The following is a 23,690-nucleotide window of genomic DNA, read 5'->3' as shown; positions in this document are numbered from 1 at the left end:
CCATGCATCCAAACACCTTCAAGTTGATGTAATCTACCGGATGTCCATACCAAAGTTCCATAGATGTTGTGAAATCATTTGAAACTGATAGACACCTATTAATCAAGTAGCTAGTTGTTGTAACAGCTTCACCCCAAAAAATCTTGGGGAATACATCCTTCAATGGCATGCATCTCACACTTTCTAGTAAAGTTCAATTCATCATCTCGGCTAGTTCATTTTTTTGAGTAGTGTGTGGTACTGTCTTGTGTCTAGTGATCCATTTATTACTGCAGAATTCATTGAAGTGTTGATAAACAAATTCTAGACCATTGTCTATCCTTAAGTGTTTCAGCTAGGTTCCTAACTTGTTTGCAATCACTTGGTGTCTATCCTTGAATTTCTGGAAAGCTTCTGCCTTGTTTTCAAAATGAAGACCAAATTCTTCTTGAGAAATCATCTATAATGGACATAAAATATATGCCTCATCCAAGAGTTCGTGTTTGAGAAGGCCCCCACAGATAAGTATGAACATAGTCAAATGGCCTTGAAGTTTTGTGAATTTTTTTATTGAAATCGGCCATTTTAGCTCTTCCTAGGACACAATGTTCACAAAATTCCAAGTTGTTCACCTTATCACCACACAATAGATTCTATTTGGACAACTTTATCAACCCTCTTTTACTGACATGACCAAGCCTCATATGCTAGATTTTAGCCACATCAGTATCTGCCTTAATTATTGTGGCTGAGTTTCCAACTATTGTACTTCCTTGAAGTGAGTATAATCCATTTTCCCTAGTTCCTTTCATGATAGTAAGTGAGCCTTTAATCACCTTTATCAAACCATTTTCAGCTTTGAGAGAATGTCCATTCATTTCAAGTATACCACATTAAATCAAATTTTTCTTCAGTTTAGGGATGTAACTTACTTGTTGTAACATCATTTTTATCCCATCATTCATCTTAAGTCGAATGGAGCCAATTACGATCAATTTGCGGCCTTTGTTATTGCCTAGCAGCACCAATCCACCATCTGTTGGTTCTAATGACTCGAACCAATCTTTATTTGAGCGCATGTGGAAAATACATCCTGAATCAAGAATCCACTCTCTATTTGTTTAAATCTGATAAAAAACTAGGGCATCGACTGAATCATAGCCTTCTGAAATCAAAGTATCGTCTCAAATGATAAAATTTATAAGGTTTATTTGTAGATTTGTTGTTGTTTAGTTTATAAGAATTATATCTGGACTTTGATATAAACTTCGTGTACTTTTTGTTTTCACGTTTTTCTTGTCTACCTCTGACAAATAGCTTATATGAATTGTTGGATTGTTTACTCTCCATTTTCTCTTGTAATTCTTTGGCTCTCACCTCTGACTAGAATTATTCAAAGGAAATGGTTTGATCTTTTCATAAAGCATGTCATCATTGAAATGACCACAACTCTTTGGGATAGAGTTTAGCAGCAACAAGATTTTGTCCCCATCTTCCAATTTCACATCTATGCTTACAAGATCAAGAATGGTCTTGTTGAATTCATCGATCTGTCCTGAAATTGTCTTGTCTTATATCATCTTGAAAGAATATAGCCTCTGTTTTAAGTAGAGTCTATTGGACAAAGATTTTGTGATGTAAAGGGCTTCGAGTTTCTACAGGATAGCACTTGCAGATTCTTCCTTTGCCATTTCTCTGAGAACTTTGTCACCTAGGCTCAATATAATCGAGATGTGTGGTTTGTGAAGAATCTTTGCATTCTCTTTCTCATTCAAAGTTTTGGGAAACTATTCTTCTCCTTTCCGTGCTTCGACAACCCCGTGTTGGACAATCATGGCTCTCATCTTTACCATCCACAACCCAAAATCATTAATTATTATAAATTTTTCAATATTGAATCTTGTAGACCCCATTGTCGTGGTCTAATCCCATGAATGTCGCCGCTTGTTATGAAGTGTATTCATTTGATCACATATGAGCTTCAAGAAAACTTCGATCACAACTATAAAAAAACACAAAGAGTAAAAGAAAATGATCCTCGATCAAGAACAAATATAACGTCCATGATTTTAGCTCTATAAACCTGGATATATGAGTTAATTATCTCATACAATATGCAAACATCTAGGACTATTGTTCACAATATTTATGATCTTTAAGCTGTCAATCCTAAGCGTTTGAAAGTTGTATGTAAGGTAGTGTACACGTGAAGAAACACAATGAAAATATGTACAATAAGAACAACAACAACAACAATCTACGTGGTTCGATCAAATGGTCTACATTCATGGGAAGGAAAGCCTCTTTATTGAGATTTAATCAGAGTGTATCAATGAAAATAACAATTCACTATTTTCTTTTTGAATTATCTGCCTTTCACGCACCCAATACCTGAGAATTCTCTAGGAAATCAGAGCCCATGTGTTCCCTCTAATCTCTCAGAAATGATGAAGTTATTCCTCTTACTTTAAGAGCAATTGATTTACAAGGTTGCATCAAAGAGCGTGCCAAAAAAAGATAATCTGATTTCTCTTGAGCCATTGTTTACATACACACACACACATGTGTGTGTGTAAACAATGCATGCCAACAACTCGAGTCTCCAACTTATTAACTGCCGAGTCTTTAGCTGTTTTATCCACCTTTAGTTGCCTCTTACTCCCGTCATTGATAGATTAATTTCCAGTCAATATAATAATTCAAAATTAATTCGATGTGTAATCAAATCTGAATGCAAAACACTAATGTAGCTAAATTGTCAACAATTGAATACCGGTTAGTTAAAGATTAGTTGGAAGAGATTGGATCAAGAAATGACAGGTTGTTGGTTGAAAATGGAGTAGATCAAGGGCCCTTGTTTTAGTTGAGCAAGGACCGTTGGATCATAATACTCCAAGGAAGGTCAAAGCATATTTATATTCTGGTTGATCAAGTCAGTTGACATACACAATAAGAGTGATCATTATGTACAAAAACCATAATTATATTATCTCAAGATAGCCAATAATGTCCTTTTTGTAATCAATAGGAGAAGAACGAGAATGAGCTAGGGATTTGAGAGCATTTGTGTTCTTTTATTCAAAGTCTGTTGTAATATGATAATATCAAATTCTAATGAGATCGCCCCGCATGACAGCCGATCAATTCATTGATCGAACGACGTAAATCTCGTGTGCCGTTTGCATTCTATTCTTCACATTCATATTCATATGCTTATCATTGTGTTGCGGTGATTAATGAATCTATGTGCAATATTATGTGCCATGTATTCTCGAGTTCTTGGATAATCTTGTTAATTGACACGCTAAGGGATTCAATCTTTACAACTGGCATCAAAGCCATATTCTTTGTGGTTAAACACTCATTATGATGGCTAGGAAGATCGGATTAGACTAATTCAATGGTAAATGAAATTTTTTACTCTGAATCTCTCACAAAATAAAAGACAACAGAGACAATGAAAATGGCGTTCGACACATTGACGTTGCATATGAGTGACAAAGTTCTCCAAGAATTATCATCAGAGAAAACAGCCGCGGGTATCTGGGCAAAACTTAAGTCCTTGTACATGAAAAAAGTACATGTTTATGACGAAATCCCTTCAAGATCGAATCTACCTTAAAGGCAAACTGTTTGGTTTCAAGATGATTGAGTCAAAGACGATTGGATACAATCTAGATGAGTTTAATAGAATCATTATAAACTTGGAAAATATTGGGATATAAATTGAGGATGAAGATAAGGCAATATTGTTACTGAATTATTTTTTTGAATCATTCTCAGTATTTGTGTATTCAATGAAATATGCGAAGAATCATGAGTCTTCGATGAAATTCAGAAAGCACGGAAGGCTAATGAATCACATAACATGATAGAAAAAGACAGAGTAAATTGGAGACAACCTACATGTAAGGGAAATATAAAAAAAGAGAGGAGAACCACTACAACAAAAATGGCTTTTCGCAGCGCGCAAATACTCTTTCCGCGGCGCACATTGCACGCTGCGAAATTGCAAGCTGTTGAAAGTTCGAGTTTATCCGCAGCGTGCATGCGCACGCTGTTAATACTACTATCAACGGCGTGCATATGTACGCCGTTACTACAACTATCCGCAGCGTCCAATGCACGCCGTTAATATTAAAAAAATCTAAATATTAGCGACGGTTTTTAAGTTAACCGTCGCTACTTTGCGACGGTTAAATACAAAAAATACCGTGGCTAATTTAGCAAAGGTTACTACTCCGTCGCTAAGGGAACGACGGTGTTTAAATTTAGCGACGGTTGTATGAACTGTCACTAAATGTAGCGACAGTTTTGTAACCGTCGCTAAATTTAAACACCGTCGTTCCCTTAGCGACGGAGCAGTAACCGTTGCTAAATTAGCGACGGTTTAAACATAACCGTCGCCGATTTATTTTATACCGTCTCTAAATATAGCGACGGTGTTTAAAACCGTCGTAATGTTACAAATAAACCGTCGCTGATTTAAAAATTCACACATTTCAACGGCATGCTTTTAATTCACGCCGTGAATGCATAGAGTATTAACAGCGCACATTATTGCACGCTGCGGATAGGATATCATATGACTTTCCGCAGCGCATCATCAACAGCGTGCATTAAAAGCACGCTGCGGAAAGTATATAATATTTACAGCACACATAAATGCACTCTGCGGATATTACTTTCCGCAGCGTTAAAAGTACTATTCGCAGCGTGCTTTTAATGCACGCTGTTGATGATGCGCTGCGGAAAGTCATTTTTGTTGTAGTGAACAAACTAAGAATCGTAGCAGATCTAGATCAAAGACAAGGAAACTAAAGTGTTTCTTATGTCACCAAAAAAGACACTTAGAAGGGACGGTCTTGATCGACATAGACTAGGAGATATAACCAAAGATCAAGGATAAGAATCCACAAGATGGATACAACAGTGTTGGGGTATTATGTGTTACATATTTAAAAACTGATCAACATTGGGATCTTGATAGTGGATGTTCATTCCACATGACTCTCACCAAAAATGAACTTAATTTACTTAGGTGGCCTCGATCATATGGGATATATAGTCAAGGCCGAGAAAAGGACATTATCAGTCTACAAAGGCATACTAAGTATAATGAAGGGAGATAGATCAATTGGTCTGTACATTTTATCAGGAAAAATCTTATTAGGCTCAGCAAGTGCAACTAAAAAACAACAAGAAGATTCCGAAATTTGGAATCTCAAATTAGTACGTATAAGTGAGAAAGGTCTATTTGAATTACATAAACAATGGTTACTTGGTGAGAAGCCATTAAACCAAAAGGAATCTTTTGAAAGTGGATAAAAGAAAAGTCTAACATTTTTATTGCACTGATGGATTATGTTCATTTAGACCTTTGGGTTCCTTCAAGAGTACCATCAAATGAGGGAGCAAAGTATTTCATGACTGTTATTGATGGTTACTCCAGGAGAACATGATCTATACATTGAGAGGCAAGAGTGAGACATTAGATAAATTCAAATAATGGCTCACACTTTCAGATAATCAAAATGTTAAAAAGTTAAAGAAGCTCAGGACAGATAGTGGACATGAATATTGCTCAAATGAATTCCATGAGTTTTGTAAAAATAAGGGAATGTCAAAGCATTTTACAGTGCATTATACTCCCCAAAAAATGAACTAGTTGAGAGGACGAATATAAATATTGGAAACAGTAAGATGTCTACTAAATCACTCTGGACTCTGGAGTACCTAAATCATTTTGGGTTGAGGCTGCCAACACCATATGTTTCTTGATAAATCGAAGTCCCTCGATTTCACTGGGATTTATGACACTGATGGACAGATGGGCAACGTCACCTTCACACTTGAATGATCTAAATGTCTTTGGATGTGCAGAATATACACATGTCAAACATGACAATTTGGATGATAGGGTAATAAAATACAAATGTTATAAACTTTGGTGCATAGAACCAAGAAACCAAAAGATTATAGTAAGCAGAGATGTAACTTTAAAAGACGATATGTTTCCCTTTAAAGTTTCACGTAGTTGAAAGAAAATCTACCGAAGACTTAGATGGGAAAGAAAGCACTAAGAGTAAGGTGGAGCTAACTGGAGCAGAATCATATAATCAAGCGAATGCTTGACATATAATGATATATTGGACACAGACACTCAAGGCTCATCAAACATGCAGAACTATAGATTAGCAAGAGACACATAGAAGAGATCATAAAACCTCCTAAAAAATTTGGGCATGTAGATTGCATGTTATATGCATTCTCTGTTGCATCTCAAATTGAAGATGAACCAGTAAAAATTTAAGAAGCTAAGAGGTCACAAGCAAGAGATAAATGAGATGGAGCTATGACAGAAGAAATGGAGTTCCTTAAATAACACGTAGATAATTGTTTCAAAGCTTAAAAATCAGAAGTTAATTGGATCCAAATGGATTTTTAAAAAGAAACAAGGAATACCAGAAGTTGAGGGACCAAGATACAAAGCAAGGCTGGTGGCCAAGGGGTTCTCTCAGGTTGAAGGGATATATTTCCATGAAGTTTTTTCACCAGTAGTCAAGCATAGGTCAATAAGATCTGTCTTAGCATTGGTATCAAAGGAAAACATAGAACTTGAACAACTTGATGTTAATATAACCTTCCTCCATGAAGATATTGATAAAAGAATTTCTATGCAACAACTTCAGATGCTTGAGGACAAATATGATCCACCACTATTATACTTGCTAAATAAATAACTTTATGGCTTAAAGCAACGTTTTGATGACATCATGATAGCACACAAGTTCTCTAGGATTAATGATGATGATTGTGTATATCATAAGGAGCTAAGCACAAGAAAATTCATGTACTTACTGTTATATGTAGATGACATGATCATTGCATGTCAAGACATGGAAGAGATAAATTCCTTGAAGGCTGAACTAAGTGTGGAATTCAAAATGAAATATTTAGGGCATGCCAAGATGATATTATGCATGAAAATTCAAAGAAACAGAGGTAAAAAGGAATTGTTTCTGTAACAACAAGGATATGCTCAAAAGTTGCGTGAAATATTTGATATGGTGATTGCAAAATATGTTGCAAGACCTATGCCTCATCACTCTAAACTTTCAGTAAGCCAAGCCTTTCAAACAGATCATGCAAAATAATACATGAGCAATGTGTCATATGCAAATGCTATAGTAGCCTAATATATTTAATGGTGTGTATCAGGCCTAACTTGACTTAATCAGTAAGCATGGTAAGCAACTTTATGACAAATCCAGGTGAAGAACATTGGTTAACTGTAAAAATGGATACTAAGGTATATAAGAGGCGACTTGAACACTAGACTAACATTCAGAGAAAGTGGAGTGAATGGAATATTGGTAAAAAGATATGTAGATTCTGATTATGCTGGAAACATAGATACCAAGAAATCTCTGACATGATATATATTCACTATGAATGACACTTCTGTAAGTTTCAAAGCAACTCTTCAACCCATAGTTGTATTATCATCCAATAATGTGAGTACATGACAGTCACTGAAGCTTTCAATGAGGAAAAAAGAATGAAGAGATTCATGAAAGAACTTGGATTTGGACAAGAATCTATGACTCCTTATTTTGAAAATCAAAGTTCTATACATATATCCAAACACCAAATCTTTCACGAAAAAATAAAACATATATATGTAAGACTCCATTTTGTAAGAAACATAACTGAATTTGGAGAGGTGCAAATTCATAAGATAAGCATTGATCATAATCCATCGGATATGTGTACTAAAGTCATATCCACATGCAAGTTTCACCATTTTATGCAACTGGTGAATGTTTCCAAGGGCTACATCACCTAAGGACAAGAGGAACTTGGAGATGCTCTCATTGAAAGCATAAATTGATGAAAAGTGGAGATTTGTAGTTCTAGTGTCAACAATTGAAGATGAGTTAGTTAAAATCGATGTAATGCTTGGTTGATACTGAATTTGCTTCGAACTTGTACCATGTGGTTTGATGGTTTTGGCTAGTAAATGCGTTCTTGCCAACCAGCAAACTAGTTGAATATCTTTGGTTGAAAATGTGGGATTTTGTTTGGTATTTGCCAAAACATTATATCTTGACTTATAGATGAATGAATGCATTCATGCTGCTTTATTATGAAATCACTCTATTTTGTGACTTGTTGTGTTGTTACTGTGCATTCCTTCTATTTTGTAATGTTCTTGAGATAGTGGCTATGTAGTAATAATGGGGGAAACACTGTCGAAATTTTGCAAACCAGCCAAATGAACTATTTTATACAATATATACCTCCAATTTTTATCTCAAAAAATCACGATATCATAAATTGCAACTCGTCACAGCCAAACCAAAATTCAAACTGTAAGGCCCTGGGCCTGTCACTTATGGGCCCTGCAATCACAGTCCCTGGACCCGGCCCATCTTCCACTCACTCACAGGACTCCTCCCCCCTGGCAGAGAAGTCTGTGCCTCCCCAGGTTTCAACGATCCATGTTATTAGACTGGAGGTCATGGGATCGAAACCAGGGGAGGCACAAACTTCCCTGCCAAGGGGGAGGAGTCCCGTGAGTAAGTGCAAGCTGGGACGGGTCCAGGGACTGTGATTGCAGGGCCCATAAATGGACTAGCTCAATTGATATCAGGTTTCAACGATCCATGTACTTAGCCTGGAGGTCATGGGATTGAAAACTGGGGAGGCACAGACTTCCCTGCCAGGGGGGAGAAGTCCTGTGAGTAAATGCAAGCTGGGCCGGGTCTAGGGACTGTGATTGCAGGGCCAATAAGTGGCAGGCCCAAGGCCTTACACGAACACTATAATTCACTCAATCCGTCATAACCCAAATTAGAGACAATAAATTTGAGAACAAAGCACATGTACCACGAGATTTAAGGCCATAATTTGGTCATCATACCATTCACATGTAAAAGTAGCTAAATTAGCCAACTTTTAAGTAAATTATATATTTTGCATTTTTTTTAAAAAATACAAAAGTGGCTCTCATGCCTACTTTTATACAAAATCGATCAACTACATGTCTTATAGCACAAGGCATGCTTATTGATTTATACAACTCTTGTATAAACTCATTTAAACTTAGTACTTATCTCTTAGCACACTCGATTGTAAACCGCAACCCACAATCCGCATAATTTTAATGTCTTTTATGCCAAGACTACAAACACAATCTTCAATATGTTTGTGTGAAGTCTCATTCATCTAAACTTTGAATCTCAACTCTCATATATATATATATATGTGTGAGTGATTGTGTTTGAGGATTTAATCATTTACAGTGTATTTATATCTCAAATGTATCATCACACTTATGTTTGCTCTCATTCTAACTAATTTCTTAATGTAGGCTGCTTGCTTTGAATCCCATTTAAAATCTTGTATTTAATCTTAAAGAGTTTTTTATAGCCTCCAACGATGATGTGAACATTTGAGACAAGAAAATGAGCCTTGAGAAAGTTTCTATACTGTTTCTGATATTGAAACTATCATATTCGTGTTGCTGGCTATTTTCTGAATTGGACCGCTGCTGAATTTTGTGGTGCTGAATTCAGTCTGCTGAATTCTGTGTTCTACTAAACAATAATTACTGGTTGCAGTAGCTATTGGTTACATCTGTTATTGGTTTTCAGTAGCCATCTCTATTGGTTTGAGCTCTGCTGTATTTCGTCGTCTATTGCATTTCAACATTCACAATTTCAGCACTCATGATTTCAGTAGTCAAGTTTCTTGCTTATAACTCTTGATTCATTGCTTTATGAGCAAAGTAATGGACATGGAAGTTGTAACCCTTTTTCTTATCTTTCCACAAAGTTAAGAATCACTCAATTTAGAGCTTGTACAATAGCGTTATGCTTGAAAAACTAAGATGAGCCATGGATTCTTCTCTACTGAATTTGAGTGCAAAACCAGTAACTCCATTGCAACTTTTCATCTACTTGGACTCTGATTCTGACCTTGATTTTTGAATATGATTTGTAGCATTTTGAGTTGGATGTTTAACAGTTTTGACGGTTGGTCATTTGAATCGTCGAGCTCTGAGATATCATTAAAAAAAACTTATATTTTCCAGATTTTCAGCTTTGCTGATTTCGGATTTGAGCATCCGAAATTTCAAACTTGAATAAGCAAACTACACACTTGAGTAAATATATTATAAATACAATAACAAGTTTTGTTATCATCAAATTCAAGATTGTTAACATTCTGAAACCCAACATATATAATAATGTTAGATTTTATATCAATATTCTTCATAGATATCGATAGATCGCTGTGATCTTAGATCGATAATTTTCAAGAATATTGACAAATATTTGATTATATATCAACAATCTTTGAATGTTACGATATAAAACAAATAAGTGTATTCAATATTAATCATGAAAATGATACACAACTATATATGTACATAAAAGTAAACATATTTTTAATTTGCATTCAATCAATATTCTTCTTGGATATTGACAAACTTTATATCTTAGATAAATATTGTTGCTAGACCGATAAAAATTTTCAAGAATTTTGACAAATCTTGGAAGCTCAATATTTTTATTATATATTGATAAATCTTATATCTTTATATTTTATTCGTTGATTTGTCAATATTATCAATATAAATATTTCAAGAGCATCAATATTAAATCTCAATATTCTGCTACTTCTGAGCATTAATATAAAACTATAAATATTAAAATTCGTGTCAATTCGAGAGCATCAATATCAATCTAAATATTGTGCTTCTTCGAGAGTATCATGAACTTCTATTTATATAGTACATTCACAAAGTTCGAATAGTTGATAATATGATAAAATGAAAATTTTATCTCAATAATTATTTGCAACCCTTCATCTGTAACATAATCCTTAAATTTTTAAAATTAAAATAAAAACATAACCAAAAAAAAATTTTACAAGTTGGGTCGGCCCAAATTTGTAGCCTGGCTCGTTGGCCCATATGTCCCCTAATCCTACTTGTAATCGTAGTTACTCCAACTTTTGACAGAAGACGGTGTCGTTTCTGAGGCAGCGTAGAACGTTTGTCCAAAGCATTAATTTTTGTCGTCAAACCCTAGATAAATAACCCTCAAATTATTTTCCTCTCCACCGAGAGAGAGTTACCGCTTCTCACGTGAAAGGTGTGAAATTCAATCCAGTCATATTTTTCGCTCGATTTTCAATTATTTGGAGGAGGTTCATGGGTGATGTTAGGTTCAATGGTTATGTAAAGACCTAGATGATTGTTCGACTGTTTTGTTCTTGTTTTTCCCTAAAGTAGTTATTTTGTAGGCGAATCATATGTCCGAGGCTCTAAATTTGGGGGAATTGTTGAATGAGATCATCAAGATCATGTACTCTGAACATCTTTATATCCATTTGTTGTTTATTATTCTTAGATTTAGTATCTGGTGATTTTGGTTTTCTTAGGTTATGGTTTATGCTCTATATGCGTTATTTATTTGTTTTTTTTGTTTTGATCAAACATGCAAAATTACGCGGATTGATTATTGTTCTCCTGATAATTTAACTGGGTTTTGGGTTGGTGATTGATCTATGGTTTCGTAACTAATGAAAGTGACATTTATTTTTATCACGGGTTTGTATTTGACTGTTGATACTTCCACATATTGCATGGGTTTTTATGTGTTTGTTTGGATTTTAGGTTGTTGATTCTGCATTCTGTTTTCTATGTAAACTTAATGTTGTTACTTTTTTCCGTCAGCTGTTATTGGCTACCCCATCTAGGATATACTGTACTGTGTTTTTAGTGGTAGACGGAGCACTAATAATTTGATTGGGATCTCATTCCATTTCGTATTTGTGGTGGTGTTATTAGAACTTCGTCAGAGTTTGTTACTATTTATGATTCTCAGTGTTGTTGTGATTTTTGCTTCTATGTTTGTTTTCGTAACATTCAATACCTCACAAGTGATATTTCTCAAAAGGGGTGGTTATTAATTGGCTCTCACTTTTATCGGAGATAACAAAATTGGAAAGAAGTGCATGGACTCGTTTTTTATACTTTAAATCGGAGTTAGTTGTTTTTTTCTTAAATTGGGGTAAAACAGCTTAGAATGGGTCACTCTAACTTTAAAAATTAGAGTTGTCAATTGTGGGTCGATGAATTTACGGGTTTTTTTTTATATGTTCCTTGGAATCGCTTCATTTTTGTTTTCGACATGTGTTCTATTTGGCTGAAGTTTGAACAAAAATGTCATTTGTTGGATCTATTTGGGGAAATTTGTGACCATTTTTTTATGGTTAAATTGTTAGCAGTGCTAGTAATACTGATATTTATGGCATAATATTGTCATTTGGTCCATGTGTGTTGTACTTACATGAAAACCAATCCATCCTCCGGTCCTTGAATACCAAAAATAATAAATTGGGAAAGCTATAAATGGTTGGTTTGGTTCTCTGTTTGAATAAATGTAGTTCTAATAAATTCAGTTCCGAAGAAGGCGAATGCTGTCTTATATATTGATCGTATGCTTTGTCTTGGCATTTGTGTCTAAACAAATCGCAGTGATCACCACTGACTCTCTATGAGATAGTCAACGTTCCCAGCGCGCTGCGCGTTATACTTGATTTTGAGGTTGATCGTTCTCTTTAAAGATAAAAACCATGTGTATTTACCACCGTTCTGCATTGTGCAGATTCTTCAAGATGATTGGGTGTTTCAACTTGCTTAGAGTGTGGCACGTTGCATGAATTTTTTTTAACAGCTGTCCTCACTGTCATATGCTTACAATGTGTAAAGACAAGCAGATATTTAATTGCATAACACTTATTAGCTGCCTTTACCATCATGCTTACAATTTGTTCAGGCAAACTGATGTTAATTTCTAGGTTTAATATCAGTTGTGTTACCTGTTTCTGGATTCACAGTATGTATTAGCATAACCTTAAATAGTCAACTGTTTTTGTTTGTGTTCTGTTGGTGTTTTTCATTTGTTTCAATGATATAATTAACGTTTTTTCATCTTCATTGTAAACAAAATAATATTTTTTTAAGCTCACTCATACATTATTAAGTTTATAATTAATAGGATATTGTGAACGATGCAAAGCAAAAACAATTTAGACATAAATTTGAAACAATGTGAATAACTATATTTAGAAATCATCCTGGTAAAGTTAAGAATTATTTCAATATAATTTGTAGTTGTAATATCACAAATATTTTGAATGTTATTTTAATTAAATGGTAATAACTATGTTGTGTATCCTACAGAACAACTTTTTTTTAGTCATTTTTGTTTTTGTTATTTAATGTACATTGATTGTTTTTCTTTATATTATTGCATTAACTAAAAAATGTTTTATGAGTGTTATTTTTGATTTATTTATTAGAATGTTAATTAATATAATCACATACACATAAAAGTGATCTCCCGTTGGTCTATTACCTTTTTAGTGTTTTGATATCGAAAAGTGTGTGGGAGTACTCCAGAACGTAAATTGTTTCTATCTTTGGGTGAAAACTTTTTACTTCATAAGAGACACATATTTAGTTGTTTCTCGAAAACAAAAAACGTTGTTCCTCTGAGCACAGACAAGAAACTGAAAAACACTGTAACTTCCAAACATACCCATGAGTATCAACCTTGTGCTTTGATTAGTTTAGTCAGATAGTGAGTCAAACTGTTGAGGTCGATACTTTCTCCTAGAAGATGTGGAAATGTAATTATTTGAAATTATGGATCTGCTCGTTGCTTTGTTGCAATGTGCGATGTGGTTGAAACGAAACAATATGATTTTGCCTTCCCGTTCATCATAGATATTAGTTTTCTCCTAGAAGATGTGGAAATGTAATTATGTGAAATTATGGATCTGCTCGTTGCTTTGTTGCAATGTGCGATGTGGTTGAAACGAAACAATATGATTTTGCCTTCCCGTTCATCATAGATATTAGTTTTTTAAATTTACCCACGTGTCATCTCTTAAATCAAGATACCCTACTTAACCACTTTTATCTAAGTTTTTAATGACCTATTATTTCATCTACTCTTTCTATTAACCTGTCAATCTAAGATATGTCAGATTGGGGCCTTGTTTGATCTCTTCATATGACCAAATCATGTTAGACATATGTCCCTAATTTTATTCTCTATGGGGACTACACCTAAATACTTAATACTCTTTTCATTCCTAATCTATCCTTACCCGTTTTGCCGCACATCCATCTTAATATACACAAAAGTTTTGATTAAATCAACTGATTCCTAGTGACAAGTTATTTTATTTTATTTAATGGCATGATCGTGTGTCCAGAAGGATCTTTGATAAGGGGACTGCCTCCCTTCAAAAAGTTGTTTTTACCTCTCATTATTTGACTGAAGCACCAACACTCTTAAACTTAGTGCGGAGTGCAGCATGATCTTGTAGTGTTGTTAGCATGTTGCTGAACTAAGTTTTATCTTTGCCTTTGGAACTTGTTATCTGTGTGATTTCTTTTTGTCCCAATCTCACGAATACATGTCTCTTTGCAGTCTAAGTTGAGATGGCAGGAAGAAATCGTGCTCGTGAATCATTTGATCACAGGCGTGGATATCCCCCAGAAGGACCTGTTGTTCGAGTACCTTTGGCCCGGCCAGTTCCTCCTCATCCTGCTCTGTTAGAGGAAGAACTTGAAATTCAACATGTTGAGCTTCGCAGACTTCTGGGTGAAAACCGCAGACTTTTTGAGGATCGAATTTCTTTAGAACGAGAGCTAACTGCTGCTAAGGAAGAGGTCCGCCGCATGAATCTTGCCATTGCTGATATTCACACTGAACAAGACCTGCAATCTAGGGAGCTTACGGAAAGGAGTATGAAGCTGAAGGCCGATCTTCGTGCAACCGAGCCTCTAAAAAGTGAAGCAGCACAACTTCGAGCTGAAGTTCAGAGACTGAGCACCATTAAGCAAGATTTGTCTGCGAAGGTTCATTCCCTCTCTCAAGAACTCGCAAAGCTGCAAGGTGATAACCGTCACATTCCTGTTTTGAGGACTGAGATCGATGGACTGCATCAGGAACTGTTGCGCGCTAAGTTTCGTCTCGCAATTTTTCATATTTCTATAAAAGTTTTTTCACCTCTTTTTGTTAGGAATTTTTTTATGTCTTCATGATATTTTCGGACCTTAATCAAGTGCCATTGATGTTTAGAAATGCCATTGATTACGAAAAGAATGCAAACATTGAGCTGAGAGAACAGAGACAGGCGATGGAAAAGAACATGGTCACAATGGCACGTGATGTTGAAAAGCTTCGTTCTGAGCTGGCAAATTCTGGTGCTAGATCTTGGAGTTCAGGTGGATACTTTTTCATGTCATGTTTTTGCAAGGCTTTTTCATCCTTCGCATGACACTTATTTTAAATGAAAATTGTGAAAACTTTCCAGTCTCTCTTCTTGTTTTCCTCTTGTGAAACGAATGTATTGAAATTTGATAATGGTTTTTGATACTAGTTGTGGTCCACTGCTAACTTGCTACATAGAAATGCCCATCTCCTTTCCAGTTCACAGTTTATTTTATTCTATGACTGGATAGTGAGTACATTTTATGTTACAGAGTTGTATTGTATCTGTTGGTTCAGAATTCAACATATATTTTTTTCATATATTTTCTTCATTTACTCTGTACATTGTTGTAATGGTTTTGGAATGAGTCATATACTTTAGACTTCTTTAGGAGAAATGAGACTTTTCTGTTTGTTTGTCGTTTGCTATCTTGTACTTATATTCCAATGTTACTGGGTGCTTTTCCTTATTATTTTCCTTTCTGAATTTAAAAATGCAAACTTCACCATGTCGTTGATCAAAAATTTCAAGTTATTTAGTCTTGTTAACCTCTAAACTGCAACTTGGTAATACTGAAAAGTCTTCCGTTTGCTGGAGGTTCATGACTTTAACGAATTGCTTAATTTGGGTTCCTAATGTGTCTTTTGGTACTAATTACATTTGCTTAATTTGACCCAGAATTTGTGGATAATAGATTATTGTTTACTTGCATGTTCCTTATTCTTAAGTTCATTTATATGATAGTAGGACAGCAATAAATATACCAATAACATGCAGATGGTTTATCCCAAAAGTTACTTTTGGTCATGTGTCTGCAAGCTTGAATGTTCTATGGTGTAATATCAGTGAATGGTGTAAATGATTGCCTACCACCACCTTTGGACTGCAATTTTTATCATCTGTTCCCTATTCAGCTAATTGTTTTGTTTGTTATTAGTGGTGGGCAGACCTCTATTACATCAACTAGGCTAAATGAAATTTTCTAGCATGACTGTTATTGATTTGGAAAGGGCTTAAATTCCTTTTGACAGCAAGCATATATCTATTTTTTTTTTTTTTAGTTTTTGTATTCTTGAAAATCATCCTCTCCTTTTATCAATCCATCCTCTACGATTTATTCAAAATTTAACTTATTATCGTGCTTATGCTGTTATATTCATCATCTTGATTTTGCCTATCTGGCTGTTAAGGGGGACCGTTTGGAATGATGGAGTTCGGCAATCCCAGTTCTACCTTTCCTACTCCTTACGACAATGGATATGGGATTCATCAGGTTTAGATTTAATTATCAAATACACCAGATTTTCATTCTTTTTCACTTGAGACATTTTGTGTGAGGAGCTATTTTGTTTTTTGACCTTTACTGTTTTGTTACAGGGTGCTATAAATAAGGCCGGTCCATATGGATCAGGTTCTGCTTCCTGGGGTGGCCTTGAAAAACCGCGGATGACTCGACGTTGAGATGTGGATGGATGTGAAGGAAACCTCTTGGGAGCTCAAATCAAGAGTCTTGTTTTCTGAAGCCCAATAGTAAAGTGAAAGAGAGTGTGATTTCATGAATTTGTGCGTACTAAGACCAGTAGCCTAATTATATATATGTTTATGCCTTTACTTACCTTTATTAGGAGATTAACACTTTTATCTTTTATCTTATGCTATCATCTGTCTTTATATGACTATAATTCCGCTCAATAGCATTTTCATGCTGCCTTGGCTTGTTTTTGCCTTAAATTTGTGGTTTCGCTGTTTCTGTTACTTTTTATCAAATCATTACGTCATTAAATCATATATACATCCTCTTAAAAAAAAATCATCTCTGCATCTTGTTGGTTGGTTTCTAGATTAGATGTACGATTGATGAAGCTGCAGGGTGGATTTCTCGTTGAAGTTAGGCAGTTTTGAGAGAAGAGGTGTGATTTTATGGTTGAGGGAGAGTTTTCCATCCAGAGGTCGCTCGAATGGAGTTGAAATGGTTTGGTGGTGAAAATGTACTGCAGACGATGTACTTTATGCTTTTTGTAGTGAATTTGGTTATGTGAAAAAGCCAAACATTGTAATGTTGGTGGAGGTTCCTTTCGAGCTATTGATGACTTTTCTCCATATTTAGTCTGTTTTGAATTACACGAAAGATGCGGCCATGGCGTGATCTTAACATAAGGAGTCAGTTGCTTGTTTGGCTTCTCGGGGAAATATGTTGAATTAGAATGTCCTTAGATGCTTCGTAAGAGTTAATTTGATATGCGGTATCTTTTCAAGTTGTAGTGGATAGATAGTTCACCTAGAAGGTTGCCGTTAAACCAAATATATAATAATAAAAATTTTCATTTGAATGCCCCGAGAGGATCTAATGGAGATCATATTTCTGTATCTGACCAGTTAGAATGTGATGTGTGCTACTTTTCATTGGCATAGGAGCTTGGATTTGGTCTTTGTTAAGACAGAGATGCATGTCGGCAGATCTGATGTCATCTTTATAGCAGCATATCCGATTGAGTAAACTTATGCAAATATTGAGGTTTGTGATATTTTTTAACGTCATGGATTAAAGACTCCAGTTACCACTGAAAAATTGCCGCTGCCTTTGTGATCTCGATCCACAACTGAACTTTGACCACCAAGATCTTGTCTTAATTTTGTTTTGGGCGTGTTATGGTAAGATATTCGCTGTGAATGAGAATGAGTTTCTGTTATATGTCGGTAAAAACTGTGTTTAGGAATGATTATTTCATTGTTTCGCCGATATGCTGCAAAGAAATCTCTGGAAGGTTGTGCAATACTAGTTTAGGTCAAATATCTTGCGCTGGAGTTACCTGTGCGACTGTTGTATTGATATGGTGCTGCTATTAGAATTTTTATAGGGCTCATCCAGAGAGCTTGTTTTGTGACATCTGAGAAGCTGGGAAATGAAATATTTTCATGGTTTAGTCATAATTTTGGTCACTGGAAGTTGGAAAGTTCACTTCATTTTCTTTGAAGGAGCACCTAGGAACTGCCTATATAGGCTTACTGCTGCAAGTGTCGAATCTGTTCTTATTTATTTGACTCGTCGTTTCATCTTTCGGCCTGTCCAGACTTCAGCAATAGTAGCACCTTGCAAATGAGCAAGAAGTTCCCATTTAGTTGCCATTTTTTGTGTTTCCCTGAATTCTTTCTATGTAGTCGAGTAGCTTTTGCTATCTCTGTGGTAAACAAGGTGCCGTATAAGTCACCATGATCGTGGAACAACTGAAAGAAGAAGTGGTGATGGCTGCTGTATGATGAAGCTGGCTTCACTACATAGGCAAGTATCCTCCTGTTAAATAGGTAATGTGTCATGACTAGTTTGTAATTTATATCTATATAATTATGCTCGGGTGCTTCCCCTTCCCCTTCCCGTCACTGGCTCATACAGTTGCCTTCTCTTAATCAAGACTGCGTAAGGACTTCTTGAATTATTTGTCCTGATCTGATTTAATATAATGCTTAACATTTTCATCATGCTGAATGTAATTGAGAAGTTTGATAGTTGAGTGCAGGTATAGTATTACCGTTTTTCCAAATTATATGGTTGTTTCGCTCTGGCTCCCTTTCTCTCTTGTTATTTTCAATTCCAAGATTCCCAAAAAAACAGAAAGGCAAGGAGATAGTAAGCGGCTTTGCCGTGGTTCTCCAGGAAATGCGATCTTAGGTTTTTGGAGCTAGGAAATATGAGAAAATATCTGAGCTGGTTTGGTGTGTTAACATGGGATATCTATTCCACTAAGTTGTGATATGTTTGGATAGGTGAACTGAATTAGAACGTCCCCATGCAACATTTCATCATGTAATCAATTGGCCTCATCATCTATATTATCGGCAGATATGTTATTGGCTGACCATCTGTGTGATTTTCACCAATCTGGTTATTCAGAGGTTTCTGCTTGTACAGTTTAAAAGAAATTATAGAACCAATTCTCTCCTGGGAAGTATCCTTTGAGACAATGAAAACTCTATCTCATAGTCGATAGAAAGGAGATTAATATGGATTGAATCGAATGATGTTCTCAACGCTGCAATAAGATACCGTGCATGAAGTTATTGTAGGTTACGACCCTATTTTTATTATTATCACTTGTTGAATTTATAATTTGGTGCTAGTGGCCTTTAAGTTGGTCTTCTATTACATGCTTGTTCCAGCCACCATTGGAGGGGGACAGATTGATTAGAGTTTGGGCTTTGGAGAAGTCTTTATATGCAGTGATCTAATGAATTTCGGGAGGTAATTATCCATAGGAATATTATGTTAAAGCAATCTTGGTGGTGTAATGTTGTTTCTCTTAACATTTTTAGCGGAGACAAGTAAGCAGGCCACAATACCAGGTTAAGCAATCCACACATTTCCATTGTTGTTGCTTGTTTTGGGATGACTTGGGACATAATCATCTACGGTGATTGGATTATAATCTATTAGAAAGTTGGCCAAGAAGGAATATATTTTTTTTGGAGGTATTACCAAAGTTAGTGTTTGAATTCCGAATTCCCTAGGCGAATCAAGGGTAATATTTCATTGCGTCCAGCCATGTCTGTCTCTGTTGTGGATACTTCGGTGATTTTCTTTAGGATTATCGACTTGGCTCTTGCTTTCTGTTTTGATTACTTTATCGAATTACTAGTGCTATTCAAGGATATCAAATGGTTGTTTTGGCTATAAGTTTTCTTGTTATGTTTTTATGAAGTCTCACCTTTAGTTTTATTAATGTCATCGTTTTCTCTAACACATATTTACTCTTTCTGTTTGCTCATCTTGCAGATTGGGAAATTGCTTTTATCGAAATTCTCCTGAAAGATGTGGTAATTGGACCAGGTACATGTTTTGACCATAGGTTCCAAAATAATGGTTGCAAACTGAGTTTCTTTGATCGTTGATTGGTGTTTTATTTTATCTGGCTTTATGAATGTTTCTATTCTAAAAAAATAAGTCTTGCGATGTTTTGTTTGATCTGGAAAGTCAATAAAAATAATGGAAATAAAATCATGTATTGATACTTAGGAAGTACAAATTTATGTGGGTCTATGCATGTGATTCAGATGTGTCTGCATTGAGAATTCTCCAGACTCCTTCAGTCACCCACTGTGGGCACATGAATACATGTCAAATTTTTTGTTATTCTAATTTGACACACTAAAATTCTGTTAGGATAGGGATGTAAATGAACCAAATCGAGCTGAACAATATCAGGCTCGAGCTCGGCTCGTTTAAGATATATATAGACTTGAGCTCGAATCATAGTTGTCAAGAGCGCAAGGCGTACCAAGCCGCACAAGGGCCATGGAGCCTGAGGCGCAAGGCGAGTCACACACCTTACTGAAGCAAGGCTCACATTTTTAAATTTTTTTAAAAATGTATTTATCTTGGAATAAATATATTAATATATGAGATAATTAAGTCACGGTTTCACACAAAACAAAAAATAATTAATAAGTTCATGGTAATTTGTAACATGATTAAAAGTCTTCAATCATCCAAATAAAGTTCATCTTCTTCCATCGAATTATCAGAGTCCCAAGAACTTTCGGACTTGTATTCTTCTTGGTCTTCATCATTTTCTTGATCAACATCAATTTTTTCTTTCTCTTCATCCTAAAGATGTGAAATCATTCTTTTTCTGGTTGTTTTGGATATAGATGCTCTCACTTCGTTCTTCTGTTCAGAGCTCTCTTCTTCTGATTCCGACGTTGGGTTGCTAGGGTTTGGGCTTTTTGCCTTAGACAAGTAAAAAAAAGAAAAATCACAACTTCCAAGGCTAGTCCAGGTGAGTGCCTGGGCTTGCCTTAATGAATCATTGCGCCTGGGGGTCTCAGGCGCAAGGTCCTCGCCATAGGCGAGAGGCGCTCGCCTTTGACAACTATGACTCGAATCGAGCTTTTATCACGAGGTTCGAGCTCGACTCGTTTTGAAATTACAAAGCTCTTGAATAGCTTGAGCTCGATTTGTTAATAACTCATTTATTATGTTTAACGAGTTTGGCTTGAGCTAAGCTTGTTAAGCGGGTTCGTTTTCGAGCTCGTCAAGCATACAATTGAGCTCACGTTTGAGCTTGATAGTAGCTCGTTAAAGATAGAATCGAGCTCGAGATACAATAAAATGTATATTATTTATTGTATATCTATAAACTAATTCTAAATTAAGACAGAATAGGGTAAATTCATTCATATTTGACCAAAACGACCAACCTACGACTAAAAAAACGAAAACTCAGTACATCGATGAACATTTCTTAGTTGTAGCAAATTTATCAATTTCATGTAATTTACTGTAAATGGTTCATATCATACTAAGATTTGATTTTACAATTTATTTGATTATTGATAAGTTTATTTTTATTACTATAAACCTATAAAATTATATTATTATTCTATGAATTTTCTTGATTATATATAATTATTTAATTAATATTTTTAGATATGCCCATGCGGCAATGCCGTTATAAGATTTAGATTATATTTTATTTATTTATTATGCTAGTTTTTAAAAGAATGTTTTGGCATAATATATACAATTTTATTCAAAATTGCAATCGGCTTAGTAGTGCAAGCTCATATTATTTTAATGGTTCAGTGTTTTTAAATGAAGTCGTTGATATGTTTTGTTGAGTTTTATGTATAATTATGTTTTTTTAAAAATAATATTTTAGTATAATAATTTATAGATTTACTAAACCTGGCTAGTGGTTTAAATTTTGGAGGGAGAGAAGAATAACTTGGTGTATTTGTTTTATGTTCTGTCATGTTATTTTATGTGTTTTAATGAACATTTTAGTATAGTGATCTGTAAATTAAATTTAAAAAACAATCGTGGTTAAGTAGTGTAAATCTTCTTCTTTCAACAAGGTCTTGTTTTCAAATAATCATATCCTTACAAATGCATTAAAACTAATAATTTGATTTGTGAACTCAGCGAATGAGCCGAGCTCGAGCTCACGAGTCATGTAGACAAGCATATTCACGATTATGTAGACGAGCCAAGCTCGAAACAGATAAACGTGCCGAACTCAAGCTTGAGCTTGCGACACATATACACTAACATGTTTGCGAACAGTGAACGAGCCGAGCTTGAACTCTCACGAGCCAAATATCCTTATGTTCGAGTTTGGGTCGGCTCGATAAGATTAAAAGAATGAGCTTGTCATCGAGCAAAATTCCGAATAGCTTGCGAGCAGCTTGGTCGTTTAGATTACTTGTTAGGGACACCCTGAATTAACCAAAGTGACATAATTTGGTTAAATTCTCGTAATTCGAGATGCCGTCATTATGTGCTGAATGAATAATTGAATAGAAGAAAGCCATAGAAATTTTGTTGATACGAGTGTTTTGATCTGTTGGGGTTTTCAACCCAAATTCCTTTTCTTTCTTTTTTTTCAATATCGGGCATCTTTAGTTAACTTTGTCGCAGCGTGGCACTAGCACGAAACTTCTTTTCTCTACCTTGTCAAAAGCCTGCCTTATTTGTTTATTATGGACGCTAGCAGGGTAATTTAATATACCGCCAGCACAACACCCCCTACCTTGTTTTAAAAAATGAGATGTAAAATTGCTGGCATATTCAGCTGTATTTATATGTACTTTGTACACTTTGAAACCCAAATATTTACTTACAAAGTGCATACAAGCACGACTGAATATGCCAGGGGTTTTGTGCCTCATTTTTCAAAACACGGTGTGAAAGATCATTAATTTAATACAGGGTATTCTATTTTTTAGGTTTTCACAAAGGGTGGTATATGTGCCATTATCCACTAGTGGTATTGGTCAGGGGCAAACTTCAAATTTTAGTCGCGGTGCACGGGCAGTGTTGCTTTAGTGTATTTTNATATTTGATCTTCCCCTACTTGTCTTGATTTTGGCCCTCGTCCCAAATAAAGGATAATCTATTTCTTTTTATTTTATTATTATTTTTTTGTTGGCAATTCTAAATTTCTAATTGCTTTCTTTATGCAGATTTCGCCTAGCACCTACCGTTTAACTACAAATTCTACTTTCAATTTGTGAAACTGGTGCTGAGAAATGAAGAAAACGGCTTATTACTACAATCCAATGGTTGGCAATACGCCGGAGAAGTTCCCCGGTGCAGCTACCAGGAGCTGATGGGCAGACGGCCCATAGAGTTCTCCGCGAGAAGAAGCTTGATATTTTTTTACTTTTAAGTTTCTTCGTCGGATGCGGTAAATCGCCTTCTTTTTGTAATTTTTGAACCTCAACTTTTTCCATGCCAATATTTTGTGCCTTCCGCGAAGAAAAGAATGTTTCCTGATCAAAACTCCATTTGAAAATACTCTTCGGTACTTTATGAAAATTCGAAGCAGATTGATGTGTGTTACGTATGTTAAAAACCGAAGGAAACTTGTCACACGTTATGTATTGATTATGAATCACAATGGTTTACAGAT

The 23,690-nt window shown here is 35.3% G+C and overlaps 1 protein-coding gene across 3 annotated transcripts; it reads left to right on the top strand.

Annotated features, from left to right (window-relative positions):
• The first annotated feature begins 11,007 nt into the window (after positions 1-11,007).
• Positions 11,008-23,616, top strand: LOC140985603 (protein FLX-like 3). Of its 3 annotated transcripts, XR_012176803.1 has the most exons (8): positions 11,031-11,144; positions 11,296-11,357; positions 14,499-15,036; positions 15,153-15,298; positions 16,476-16,558; positions 16,663-16,848; positions 20,054-20,107; positions 23,242-23,616. XR_012176803.1 is itself a non-coding variant. In XM_073453464.1 (5 exons), the coding sequence occupies exons 2-5, from the start codon at positions 14,510-14,512 to the stop codon at positions 16,744-16,746; spliced, it is 840 nt and encodes a 279-aa protein (XP_073309565.1). In that variant the 5' UTR covers positions 11,008-11,144; positions 14,499-14,509; the 3' UTR covers positions 16,747-18,126. The 3 variants fall into 3 exon arrangements, 1 of the variants encoding a protein (XP_073309565.1); XR_012176802.1 differs by lacking the exon at positions 11,296-11,357 and having other exon boundaries at positions 11,008-11,144; XM_073453464.1 differs by lacking the exons at positions 11,296-11,357; positions 20,054-20,107; positions 23,242-23,616 and having other exon boundaries at positions 11,008-11,144; positions 16,663-18,126.
• Positions 23,617-23,690: the final 74 nt, after the last annotated feature.

Source organism: Primulina huaijiensis, chromosome 10 (genome assembly GCF_012295235.1).
Source record: "Primulina huaijiensis isolate GDHJ02 chromosome 10, ASM1229523v2, whole genome shotgun sequence".
NCBI classification, from domain to species: domain Eukaryota; kingdom Viridiplantae; phylum Streptophyta; class Magnoliopsida; order Lamiales; family Gesneriaceae; genus Primulina; species Primulina huaijiensis.
Note: the sequence above shows the minus strand (reverse complement) of the source record. Positions and strands in the feature narration are given on the sequence as shown.

Bases quoted from the DNA above. Each gene is read 5' to 3' on its own strand.
- LOC140985603 (XM_073453464.1), top strand. From the start codon at position 14,510: ATGGCAGGAAGAAATCGTGCTCGTGAATCATTTGATCACAGGCGTGGA. The intron at 15,299-16,475 runs GTGGATACTTTT...CTGGCTGTTAAG, and splicing joins TGCTAGATCTTGGAGTTCAG to GGGGACCGTTTGGAATGATG. The intron at 16,559-16,662 runs GTTTAGATTTAA...GTTTTGTTACAG, and splicing joins ATGGATATGGGATTCATCAG to GGTGCTATAAATAAGGCCGG.